The sequence below is a fragment of the Hemicordylus capensis genome, chromosome 3 (genome assembly GCF_027244095.1).
Source record: "Hemicordylus capensis ecotype Gifberg chromosome 3, rHemCap1.1.pri, whole genome shotgun sequence".
NCBI lineage: Eukaryota > Metazoa > Chordata > Lepidosauria > Squamata > Cordylidae > Hemicordylus > Hemicordylus capensis.
The window spans coordinates 96303772-96316969 of NC_069659.1; the positions used below are offsets into that span (position 1 = coordinate 96303772).

The 13198-nt window shown below is 41.2% G+C and overlaps 1 protein-coding gene across 1 annotated transcript; it reads left to right on the top strand.

Annotated features, from left to right (window-relative positions):
• Positions 1-4433: 4433 nt before the first annotated feature.
• On the top strand, positions 4434-8867 carry CRYAA (crystallin alpha A). The gene is made up of 3 exons (XM_053306697.1): positions 4434-4656; positions 5999-6121; positions 7818-8867. Exons 1-3 carry the CDS (start codon positions 4468-4470, stop codon positions 8025-8027), a joined length of 522 nt encoding a protein of 173 aa, XP_053162672.1. The 5' UTR covers positions 4434-4467; the 3' UTR covers positions 8028-8867.
• The last annotated feature ends 4331 nt before the right edge of the window (positions 8868-13198 follow it).

Consider the following 13198-nt stretch of genomic DNA (forward strand, 5'->3'; position numbering starts at 1 on the left):
CTCCACACACACTCCAATTTTTTAAAAGCACATGTAGAGGGGTCATTTAGAGGAACTTCTCTCCTCACACAATAAAGGGATGTGCTGAGAGAGCATTAGGATGTCAACAAAGGACATAACAATGGGTGTACTCTTGGTGTGTTCATTTCCCAAATGTGAGTGAGGAAAAATATAATCAGAACTGATTCGATGATGCTTTTGGGTAAGAAAACAAACATAGGTCCTCGTCACAGAGTCCTCACTATACATTTTCTTTCCTCTTGTCCAGGTTCTAAGCTTTGTCTCTAATGATGGTGCCCCTTCCTTCCTTCCTTCCTTCCTTCCTTCCTTCCTTCCTTCCTTCCTTCCTTCCTTCCTCCTGAGATCTTGTGATATGGTGTTGTTTAGAATATTATTTTTTGCCTATTGGTGGATAGAACACAGGGTGGCAAGAAACACAGCCCCAGCGAGCTTGTGATAGGTTTGTCATGGGAAGGAAAAGGAAAGATTGTGCCGTTGATTTGGTGTCGACTCCTGGCGACCACAGAGCCATGTGGTTTTCTTGGTAGAATACAGGAGGGGTTTACCATTGCCTTTCTCCCGTGCACTTTGAGATGATGCCTTTGCCATTGTCACTGACGTGAGCATCCACCTCCAGCATCTTCCTATATCACTGCTGCCTGATATAGGTGACGACAAATATATATTTACTAGGCACAGTCTGGGAAGCACACTGGCGGGGATTTGAACTAACAGCCTCTTGCTCCCTAGGCAAGCTGCATGGGACAGGTGAAAAATAGTGTAAGAGGTTTTGAAAGAGTTATGAAGTATATTTCATGAATTTCTGAGCCTTACAGAACAACTGTACAGAGCTTCTGGTGCCATTCTGTTTGCCTGCATGCATGAGAGCAAGGGGAAAGGTAGGCACCTGTTTCTTCAAGGGACCCTTCTCGTGATTTTCCAGTACTAAAGCACTGAACTTGAAGGCATGGGGAGCTGCTGCAGGATAGTCCCTGAGAGTACTGCACAGAGGTAACGACATTGCTTCATTCTGCTGCAGTACTGGCTCACATTATTCTTTCATCATCTCTTCCACTCCTGTATCTACAGCTAACATCAGTTTCTTTTTCAACTGCGAGATCATCTTTTTTATTTCAGTGTCTTGGGTGGAATGTACTCCCACTGATCTGAAACATAACTATGACAAATTCATGTTGCAAATGTGCCACGGCAGTAACAAAATCCTATGAAGAGAAGATGATATTTTCATCTGGAAATGCACATCACCTTCTGTGCTGGAGGAATGACCAAAGGCAGCAGGGAGGCAGCTGAGGGACAACACAAGGTCAGAAAAGCTTTACCCTATATACACAGTTGCCATAATACGAATATGAATACGAATACAACGTGTATAATTTATATACTGCTTTTCAACCAAAGTCCCCAAAGTGGTTTACATACATACATACATACATACATACATACATAATTAAATGGCTGCCTGTCCCCAAATGGCTCACAGTCTAAAAAAGAAACATAAGATAGACACCAGCAACAGCTACTGGAGGGATGCTGTGCTGGGGTTGGATAGGGCCAGTTGCTCTCCCCCTGCTAAATCAAGAGCATCACTACTTTTAAAAGGTGCCTCTTTGCTCAGTTAGCAGGGGTGGCACAGGCTTTCTGCCCATACATGTTTTTGTGTCTTGCTAAGGGGACACCTACATGACAGCTTATCGTGGCTTCATTCTGGTACTTTTAGTGCTACATAAGTAGTGCAGAAAGTTGAAAAAAGTAGGAACCAACACAATGAACTGCACTATGCACCTTGCTTGTCCTTAGTTTGAGACATTGTAATCTATAACATGGACAAGCAGGTTAAAGGCCTCAACATGAATTATATTATATTAGATTAGATTAGATTAGATTAGATTAGATTAGATTAGATTAGATTTTTATATACCGCCCCATCCAAATGGCTCTAGGCAGTGCACAGCAGCAAAAACAAAACCCACAAATCAGTCATTTTAAAAACAATACAAAACATTTTAAAAAAACAATTTAAAACCATTAACAATTAAATTAGATGTGCACTGAATGTACTTGCTGATCCTATTCAAAATCTTACATGAATATGTCCTGGGAGATGGAGTTCAACTTGTTTTGGATGGAACTTCACTCTCTCTTAAAGGTGAGGATTACAGTTTGGGCGTGCTGTATCCATCTGTGCCCAGGTGACATACAGACGACTACTGCAATGCATTGTATGTAGGGCTGCCCTTGAAGACCTCTTAGAGGTTTACCTTGATTCAAATGCAGCTTCTACAGAACACATCTTGCTAGTATTGTAATAACTCCACAGGCTTCCTGTTAATCTCCAATCACAGCTTAAGGTGCTGATGCTTACCTTCCAGCATTTGGGGCCCAGAGACTCCTCGTGGACAGGGGTGGCCTTCTGTGAGGTGAAGTGATTTGGTTACCTCAGGCAGCAGATTATTGGGATACCAGTGAGGTTGCAAGATGCCTTCTTCTCCACTGCTTTAATCAAAGATGGGGTGGGGAGAGAAGGGGAGGATGGTGCACACAAGGGTGGTGTGTGTGGCATTTGGTATTCTGCCTGAAGTATGCTGAGACTTTGAGCCCCCACTGTTGATGGATGACCTGCTCCCATGCAATCCTGACTGTACTCTTAAGATCTTCTGCAGAGGCCTTTCTGCATACTGAGACCTGTTGAATGGGAACTGGAGGCCTTTTCTGCCATGGCAGCCCAGCTGCAGAATGTCTCTTTTGCCTCACATCTTCACCCAGATTTTAAGCATTATTTTAAAGCATTTATTGTTGCTATTTTAGTCAGTTTCTTCCTTTTCTAGTGCTATGGTGCTCTAGTTGTAAATGTGATATGTTTTTATTAAAAACATGTATTTTATGTTTTGAATGTTTTTTTAAACTGTGAAGAGGAAGAATTTAAATTTATTAAACAAACAAAGTACCTGCACTACAAACAAATTCTGTGTCAAGATGACATGAGCTTCTCTGGGAGGAAGAAGGAAGTAGGCAGATATTTGCACACAGCTTCAGAACTATTCTGGTGGATTCAAATCTTTGTTGGACAATATTGGTCTTGTTTCTGTCACTCAGTACTGCCTTAGGAACATAGGAAGCTGCCATATACTGAGTTAGACCATTGGTCTATCTAGCTCAGTATTGTCATCACAGACTGGCAGCGGCTTCTCCAAGGTTGCAGTCAGGAATCTCTCTCAGCCCTGTCTTGGAGAAGCCAGGGAGGGAACTTGAAACCTTTTGCTCTTCCCAGAGCAGCTTCATCCCCTGAGGGGAATATCTTGCAGTGCTCACATATCAAGTCTCCCATTGATATGCAACCAGGGCAGACCCTGCTTAGCTATGGGGACAAGTCATACTTGCTTCCACAAGACCAGCTCTCCTCTGACAAGGCCATAGTTCCTAGCAAAGAGTGGAACTAAAGCCATTATTTAATTTGAGTTTTACCGCCACAAGTTCAAAAAATGTCCATGTTTTCCTGCTGGCTCAGTTTTTAAAAATTATATAGTGTGAATCAATGTGTTTTTTCTTTGTAGGTTATTAATATCCAGCTCAAATTTGAATGATTTTCAAATTTAGATTTTATTTAAAATATTTTTTATTTTAAATTTAAATAAATGTGTCACAGAATAATATTTATTATCACTTCCTTCAATACACCCACAAAACCAACCTTCGCAGCAAAAGATGCTTATTTTCACCTGCTTTCCACCTGAAATAAACATCTTTAATCCTCTGTACCATATTTAGTTTGCTCAAATGCATGCCTTTATTTTATTTTATAAAATAATATATTTAAAAATACAATATCATGATTAATAACAGCAACATTTACAAAATATTAAACAAATTAGTTATGGCTGGGGGAGAATATCATTTGTTCTGCCCAAAATCAATAAATGGTTTCCATCTTTGAGCAAATCTGTTGCACTTTAGTCTCAGTATCGTGTTTCAAAGGAATTAATGTTTCCCCTCTTTGTCTCTGCAAAGACCAAACAAATTTGTGGGGCTAGGGAAGGGTGGAGATTTCAGCCTTTAGAAAAGTTCTTCAATAATGTCAATGAAAAATGGTCATTTTGACACTCCTTGCCTAGGTAAGGGCTGATGTTTCTTACTTCTGGATAGCAGTAACACCCCACTATAGTCACAGAATGCTGCAAGCCAGCCAGCTACTGTTAAAAGGTATCTGGCACTGATTCTAACCAGACTGTCATTCTCAGGTCAGCCCCTCCATTTCTGCTGACCAGATTGGCCTTCATCATGAGATCATGTCTTTCCAGAGAAATCCCACTAATGCCTTCATTCTGTCAAAGTGGTATATATAGAGGGAAGTTTCCTGCTTCTCCACTGTGCAGTCCAGCAAAGACCTCACTGTCACCAAAGTGACTGCACTGTCTTCTCTCCACCACCAAGCTTGCAGCAGCAGAGACCATGGATATTACCATTCAACACCCCTGGTTCAAACGAGCTCTTGGGTCCTTATTTCCAAGCCGTTTGTTCGACCAGTTTTTCGGAGAAGGTCTTTTTGAGTACGATCTCCTGCCTTTGTTTTCTTCTACTATCAGCCCTTACTACAGGCAATCTCTGTTCCGCAGTGTTCTGGAGTCAGGTATTTCTGAGGTAAGATTCCCATTCCGGAATAATTTTAAGGTCCTTTATGTGGTAATTAATTACCAGTAACAAACAAGTACGTCCCATAATTTAAATAGAAATTCACCTCTGAACTGAATGGGGGTAGAAAGGCCAAAAAGAACAATATCAAGGGTATCTTCTGGTGCCTTAAATGTTAGTTCAGGAATTTTGTGATGATTTTATGGTTTTAAGAAAAAGAAGCAGAATAATGCTATTATATTTTTTCCTAAGACAATGAAAAACACTTGCTCTAAATATCTGAAGGGAGTGTATAAAATGCTTAGAGGAAAGTAATTTTTGCGGGGAAATACAATCATGTTCAGCTCAGGTTTTTTGAACATGTGTAATTAGAAGTAAATTCACATTGATACATGGGTGTTTTGCTGCCTTTTGGGGGGGGGGGTTTGAAACATTAAGCATTTTATAACTGGTTTGCTATTTGGTGGCCTCTCAGGAAGAATAATCTGAAGGCTACTTATAAAGACAAAGCTATACATCGCCTAGAGATCTGCATTTCAAGCGGTATAAAAATATGATAAATAAATAAATAAAGCTTGGGTCCTCAGGCTATGTTTAGAATAATCAGATCTGAAATTTCATTCACTCTGAAGTTTTTATTATTATTATTATTATTATTATTCTGCAAACATTTTAAAGGTATACTTCACAAACCTTGCAAGAACTCAGCAGATGAAAGTTGGTGGCAACTTTTGAAAGTCAGTCATAACAATCAAGGTTACTGCAGTGTCTGTGTTTCTTTTTTTAAAGTCACGAGGGCAACAGCAGTGGCAGCAACAACTGCTCAAAGGATCTAATTCCATTATGGGCTTCTCAACACAAATACAGCAGTACACTTCAAAACATACATGTTGACATGTATAGTATGAAACTGAATTACATAGTAATGTGAAGAAGCCATCAGGCTCAGTGCAAGAGCTTCTAACCATGGATCCTATCCTTATCCAAATATATACATTTTTCAATCCATAGCACTTAGAATTAAGCTAGTTTTGTCCCATTGGAGTTGAGTAAACTGGCTTAAACCATTGTATTCCAGATGAACTTGTTAGTGGTTTGTAGACTTAGAAATCTGTCCTTCTTTTTAAAAAACAAAAGCTTTTGAAAACAAGCATTTAGACTACTGATGTTAGTCTAAAAAAACACCACCCTTCTGCTGATTTCACTGGGCTTCAGAACAAGCCCTGATAATTTAGCAATCACAAATCATTACATAAACAGTATGGCTCAAGAATAACTTCATTTAAATGATCAGCTTATCTTGGCAACAGGTTTTTAAAATGTTTTGGGGTGGTTCTCACTTCAATTCCAGGTAAGATCTGACCGGGACAAGTTTACAATCTTTTTGGATGTAAAACATTTCTCCCCTGAAGATTTGAGTGTGAAGGTCATTGATGACTTTGTGGAAATCCATGGCAAACACAATGAGAGACAGGTAAGCCGGAGGGCAAAGAAAGTGCAAATTACCCAGCTGAAAAGAAAAATAACTTTATTTCCTCTAGCATTAATTTCCACAGTTTAGCTTTGAGGCATTCTGTGCAGCTGCTCTAGGAAAGATTAAACATGGGTTTGATGATAATGTGATAGTCAGATGGTTGTTGTTTTAATCACCTTTCACTCTTGTACTGTACTGTATAGTATTTCGATGTTAACAGGAGTTATGAAATTATCTTTGAGTGTAAGAAAGAAAGAAAGAAAGAAAAGGCCTGTCTTTGAATTGCTCTGAAGGCTAAGCATTTATAAACTTGCATGGATGACAAACCAGAAGGGCCTAAGGCCTGGAAGTTGACCACATCTGAAATGGAAAGTCAGTGGCACCCACAGGGCCAAAAAAACATAGCTCAGTAACTATCATGGCATTATACCTAATACTTTTCTTCAAGTCCCAACTGAGGTGACCTTTGACAAGTCACTCAGCCTCAGTTCTCTAATAGAAATGTAGCTTAAAATAGTGAGAACTACAGTTATTTGGTGTTGCCAGCAAATTCTGTTAATAACATTGGCCTGGTCTATGCATGCAGCACAATGAGATGGTAGGATTCTGAGGGGGCAGAGTGGACTATACCGCTCCGGAGAGTGGATGTGGGATAGCACAAATGTTTCCTCTAAATAAAAACTACCTGCAAAAAAAAAAAGCTAGCACATTTAGAAGAAGAGTTCTGTACTGGTTTTGTGCTTTGCTAATTTTCTGTATGATGTCTGAAGTAATATACTCCACAGCTCAGAATTCCACAGCATATATAGACCAGGCCTTATATATTAACTTTGACATTTTATTGCATTTGGCATTTTAATGGACTATACCTCTTCAGAGAGTGGATGTGGGATAAAACATATGTTTCCCCTAAATAAAAACTGCCTGAAAATAAAATAAAATAAATCTCTGCCACAAGATGTGGTTCTATCCAACAGCCTGGATGGCTTTAAGAGGGGTTTAGACAAATTCATGGAGGACAGGTCTATCAGTGCCTACTAGTCTGAGGGCTGTAGGCCACCTCCAGCCTCAGAGGCAAGATGCCTCTAAATACCAGTTGCAGGGGAGTAGCAGTAGGAAAGAGGGCATGCCCTCAGCTCTTGCCTGTGGTCTTCCCAGAGGCATCTGGTGGACCACTGTGTGCAACAGGATGCTGGACTGGATGGGCCTTGTGCCTTGTGTTCTTATGCATTTAATGGAATCCATACAGTGCAGGATTCCATTGTACTGGCAATGTTTACAGAGAAACATCCAGAATAATTCAACAGTAACTATGTAACCTGTCTCAGAAAGGAGAGGGAGAACAATTGTTCATCACATCTACTGAGGACAAGACATGAAGGAATGAATTTCAAAGCAGATTTAGTTTAAACATTAGAAAAGTAGTCTAGCCAGAGCAGCAGATTCACAATGAAATAATTTAGCAACCTGAAGAGGTTGCTAAAATGAAATTTTTTAAAGAAACAATAGTGAGTAGGCATCTGTTGAGAATAGGACCTCTTGTTTATGAAAGGGAATTGGATGTGTGTTGAGTCTCTTTCACCTCTATAATTCTATTATTCTTTGATAGTTATCTTTGCATCTGTTAACTGCCTTCTGGGGACACAAGCATGCACCTCATACTTCAATGCCTTTGGTTTTCTTTGTCTCTTCTCAGGATGACCATGGGTATATTTCCCGTGAATTCCACCGTAGGTACCGCCTCCCTTCCAATGTGGACCAGTCAATCATCACCTGCTCTCTGTCCGCTGATGGCATGCTGACCTTCTCTGCTCCCAAGGTCCAGTCCAACACGGACCCCAGCCACAGTGAGAGACCCATTCCTGTATCCCGTGAAGAGAAGCCAACCTTGGCTCCTTCTTCTTAGGCTGAATCTGCTGCTGCTGCTGAAGCATCCAGGCTGCCCACCACTTGCAGGCCTCATTCACAGAGCCATTACATAGATATCAGTGAATATCTAGAAGGGTTTCTTTTTGTTCTAATTTTTCTCTTGGATGGAATGAGAGGCTGGGCGAGCAGCTAGAGGACTTTGAAGCTTAAGCCTAACACACTGTGATGTCAAGGATGACATGAAAGATGAGGTGTGCTGCAGGAGCTGACGTACTTGCTGAAATGGTCTAGGTGCTGTGCTAGATCTGATAACATCTGCCAAGCCCAAACAAAGCACCAGGCAGCATTAGCTCTCAATGCATCAATTGTTAAATGTTCAGTTGGTGCAGCAAAAGCAACAGTAAAGACTTGTTTTATCCTAAAGTAATTATGAGGCAGAAGCAAGGGAGAGCTAAGCTGATTACTGAGAAAAAAGAACCAGAAAGAGAGAGGGTGACACTTACAATGAATGTACCAAGCCCTCTTTAGAGTAAAAGAAGAAACAACAACACAAAGCGTTTGGGGATTGTAACATTTTTTCAGCAAGGTTTTTTATTTTTAAAGTATATCCATTTACATCCAGTGCAGTGTCATCTATTCTTAGTGACAACTGATGCAAGGACAGGCACGTTTCTCCATTGTCTTTGCAGACCCCTCTGGGTCCATCACAGTGCTGACGCTTCAAACCCCTATCGTGCTCTCCCTAGGCCTGCGTGTATCACACCATCTTCCTTAATCTTGCTGTAATTCTAACATAGCTCCACCTGTACTACTGATATCTGGCACACAATCTGAGAACTCAGTCAGTGGCAGTCAATAAAGAAAACGAAACAAGCAACTTGTGTTTTTCTTCTTCTTCTCTCTGTTCATCCAAGAGATCTGGCATTTTAAATATAAAAAGGAAATATGTATACTGCCTCTTCTCCTCCTGAGAATATCAGAGTCAAACAACACATTACTTTCAATGTGTCACTTGCCCTTGTATGTGTGTTTTTCTTTTAAAATAGCAGCTGTGAGGAGACAAAATTAGGAAGCACAAGAAGGGAGGAGACTTCTTTAAATCTCTTAACCTGACACTGTTGGGGGTCCCAATAAAAATCTCCCCTTCCAAAGTGACTATTTCAGAAGTCAATACTGAATACAACTTAATGCAGAGATTGGATGTTGAAATACTTGTTTCTTATAGTCCAACATGCGTATGAAACAAAACAGTATGGAGTGGACAACCAAAGACAAGCTTATCTTGGAAGAATCTAATTGTATTATTGCAAGCAGGCCTAATTCAAATCCTTACTAACTTTACATATGTGGTTCAGTAGCTTTTAACTGGGGTTTGCCTTAGGCAACCTGTACAATTTGGGGGGAAACTGCTGAGGAAACTGCAGTAATAGGTCCATTCAGAAAGGTCAGGTAGCATTTTGACTTTGGGGTTAGATACCCCAATGGCCTATTCAGCAACTTTAACCTAAATAAAAATTAAACAGTCACAGTTGGTATCAAAAGCAATGTATTGTCTAAAGGCCTTCAACCAGGAGCAGTAACTGTAGACATGACCAATGTATGAGGTACTTTGATATATATTTTCTGGATATGATATGTATTCTTGTACAAGCCATGAATATTTAGACTGGCATAGACTTCTGTTTTCCATCTCAAGAAGAAACACTGCCTGAAATCTTGGCTAAATTTACTAAAAGAAGTCCTACTGAAATTTAGTAGTCCTTTACAGTAACTCCTAAGTAGCTATTGAGTAACTTTGCCTGCATGTCAGTGGCTGTTCTGTCCCATAATTTCTAGCCCTTGCTTCTGGAACATTTTGGGCTTCAAATAAATACGTATTAGTGTTAGTGTCCTTGTATGTACACAGGGAGATAAACAGAATCCTTATTTCACAGTTGATCCTCCCGTATGTCTTTGCAGGTATAAAACTTTTAGTGCCACAGGTATGTGGATTACATCACTAGTTTTTTCTTATTTTTCTATATGGTATAAAGGCCTTATTTAGTTGCAAACATATTATTTTAATTGTAAAAGCAACCAATTAGTATGCAACCTTGTTCAGGAAATATGATTTTGAAAACTAGAAACTTGATTTAAATTGGTGATTTATAAAGGCCTTTTTTCTTGGTAATTTAGTCCATAATTTTACCCAGTGTCCTAAATTAGGGTACCACAAAGTCCATTCATTCACTCCTTTTGGCTCTGCTTAGGCTACAGTTAACATTTTTTGGGTGTAGTTTTGTATCACTGCCATAGTTTAAGAATCATGCAAATAAACTATAGATAATTCAGAGGACAACAACCAATACTTGCAGTACAAGTAGACCCCAGGACAGGAGTAGACATGCTACTGTTTTCTTATATTTAAAAAGCTGCACACACACACACACACACACACACGGAAGGAGAACTGCTAAATATGGTCACTGAGAAAAAGAGTAAGACTAACAAAAAAAGGGTGCCCACTGCAGAAAAGCAAATTAATTTAAATACACAAATTTTTCACAATTGGAAGACATCTGGCAACAGAAAACAATCACCCAAACATATTGGGAAAACATGTCCCCTGGAATGAGGAACTGAATGATGAACTAATAGGGATGGCCTAAGAAAATGCCATTGCAGGGAGACAAGTAAATGCCATTGGTAGAGTTGGAATTCATGGCCAATGAGGCCTCCTCAGTGTCTAAATATCATTTCTCTGGGTCCAGTACCAACTTATTGTTGGGGTTTGTGATTATTTAGCAAAGCACCAAGGAAGCTACCACTCCAGTTACAGAGTGCAGAGTTTAGTTGTTGCAGCTATTTAAGGAACACACATGGAGATCACTGTAGAGTTTCAACTAAACTGATTTGTTGGTGAAGTACATTGGAGATAGGAAAGACCTATCCTATCTATCAGCTACATAATGAATAGGTAGGGAGAGAGAGAGAGATGTTTCCATCTTCTCTCTAGGTCTAGGAGGAAAGCAAGAGGACTGACTCACTACAGGAAGTACCCGAGGAGTCAAAGCAGGAGTCATAGAGTAGAGGCAAGCAGGGACAGGTAAGGAGACCCTCACTAGCTACCTCTGCTCCCAATGCCCCTAGTGGTCATTAGGATAGTTGTTGCAAAAGGCTGATGCACTGGAACTCCATCTCCAACACTTAGAACATGTGCCCTGTTCCCCATTGGAGGCCTCGTCTGTGTAAAGAAAGGGGCAGGAGGAATTGACTAGTGTCCTTTAGTTCCCTGATTCTGGCTGCCTGATTTGTATTTCTATAAGCAGACATGGCAGTTTGGCAGTATGCATATTAATTGTGCATGGGTGCATTAACAATATCCCTTAGATATTGTTGGTAAAGTGGTAACATGCTGTTATACTTGGAATTGCCCAAAAGTAGAACCTGCAGGACTGAAGTTTTAGGCTGCATTCGCACGCAACGTGAAACCGGAAGTTGCCAAAATGGCGGTTAAATTTTCCAACCGTGAATCACACCACAGAACCACAGATGTTTGTCCAACTGCAGCCTGGAAACCTCAATTTTCAGAGCAGGGGAATCTCTCCTTCTTCCTGGTCTGCCAAGACTGCATCCCAGCAAGCTCCATAGCACTCGTGTCACCAGATTGTGGGCAAGGCATCAGAACATATCCAGGATGGCAGCCATTGGCCATGATCTTCAAGTGGGCATGTTGTGCACAATTGTGCTTTTTTGGAATGGTCCACTGTGTATGATTGTGCTTTTTTGGAATGGTCTGCTTGCCCTCAGCAGGGAAATCCCTGCTGAGGGATTTAAAATCCCTTTAAATGCCATGACATTCAAGCACTTCTTCTGGCAGAGATTGCACCACCAACACCCTTGTAAGAGCCCCACAACAAAATGCACAAGCACAATTTCTGGTGGTGGGGGATGTTGAGAGGCACTATTTTCCTGTTACTCAGAAAAGGGTAACAGAAAACATGATGACTTCCTAGGAGGGGATATATTTATAAGGGAGGGCAAAGGAACCCAGGGTCTGCCCCGCTATGACCAAGGATGCTCTTGCAATGGCTCATTCTGGCAAATACAGACCAAACTACACTCCTGCCTCCATGGAAGCTTGCCACCAGGGTCTAGTCCCCACCAGGGGACTAACGCTCTCATGAAAGGGTCATTATACTGGGGAGAACTTCAGGCTCACCAGCCTTGATCTTCTATCAGACTGCACACGCATGAGCTATCAAAAAAAGAGGGCCCCCTGCTTGCATTCACCCCCCCCCCCATTCTCTCTGATTAATGATAGAATCTTTGTACAGTGAGCTGCTCCTCTCAAGGGAAGCCTTCCACACACCCAAAGGAGATTTTGACACTCCATATGTCCTGTCATTTCTGGATGGGCAGACTGGGGAACTCTGGAACCAGGGACAGATCTTTACTCTCATTCACATTTCCCAGGTTTGGAAAAAGGTTGTGCTGTATGCAGATCTGCCACCATGGGGAATCACGGGAGAAGGGAGCCACGGTTGTCTGAGACTCCAGTAGAGTGTGGTCACCATTCTGGGCAAAAATGAAGACATTTAAAAAATAAATATTCAAATGGGCAGCTGGGCTGGCAGAGGGCATGTTTTGACTGCTTCTTCATGGCAGTCACCAAGACAGGGAGAACTATTGCTGGGGTACCCATCCCTGTGTCTTGCTTGTATAGAGCAACCAGGCTGGGTGGCATCTGCTATCTGGCCCATATGTGTGTTTCCATGGCCTGACACTCTCATGAGAGAGTGGTGTGTGAGAGAAGGGATGTTGATGCACATTATTAGTGATTCTACCCGACACCCTTGTCCCCACAGACAGTTCTTCTCATGAATTGTGAAGGGGTATCCCCATGGCCTTACACTCTCATGAGTGAGCAGTCTGCTCTGGAACAGCATCCATTGTCATCACAGAGGAGGTATCTGGGGGGGACAAGAAACAGAGTGGGAACATGGCATGCCCCCATGTTACTTTCCCATTTGAAAGGCTTTGAAGCTTGGGATGTGATGTAGTGGATTCCTTGTTGCTAGGCAATGGCTTTATTGGATCAAAGAAAGGGGGTGGGGCAAGTGGCAGGCAGGTCTACACCACCCTCTTTATGATTATGGTTCCAGAAACTGCACAAAACCATGGTTATGGCAGCATCCACATTTGGACATAACACTACCTTGAAAAACC

What these genes read in the sequence shown, in the direction of transcription:
- CRYAA (XM_053306697.1), top strand. Translation starts at nt 4,468, where the DNA reads ATGGATATTACCATTCAACACCCCTGGTTCAAACGAGCTCTTGGGTCC. An exon ending in TGGAGTCAGGTATTTCTGAG is followed by an intron (nt 4,657 to 5,998) that starts GTAAGATTCCCA and finishes CTTCAATTCCAG; the next exon opens with GTAAGATCTGACCGGGACAA. An exon ending in GCAAACACAATGAGAGACAG is followed by an intron (nt 6,122 to 7,817) that starts GTAAGCCGGAGG and finishes GTCTCTTCTCAG; the next exon opens with GATGACCATGGGTATATTTC.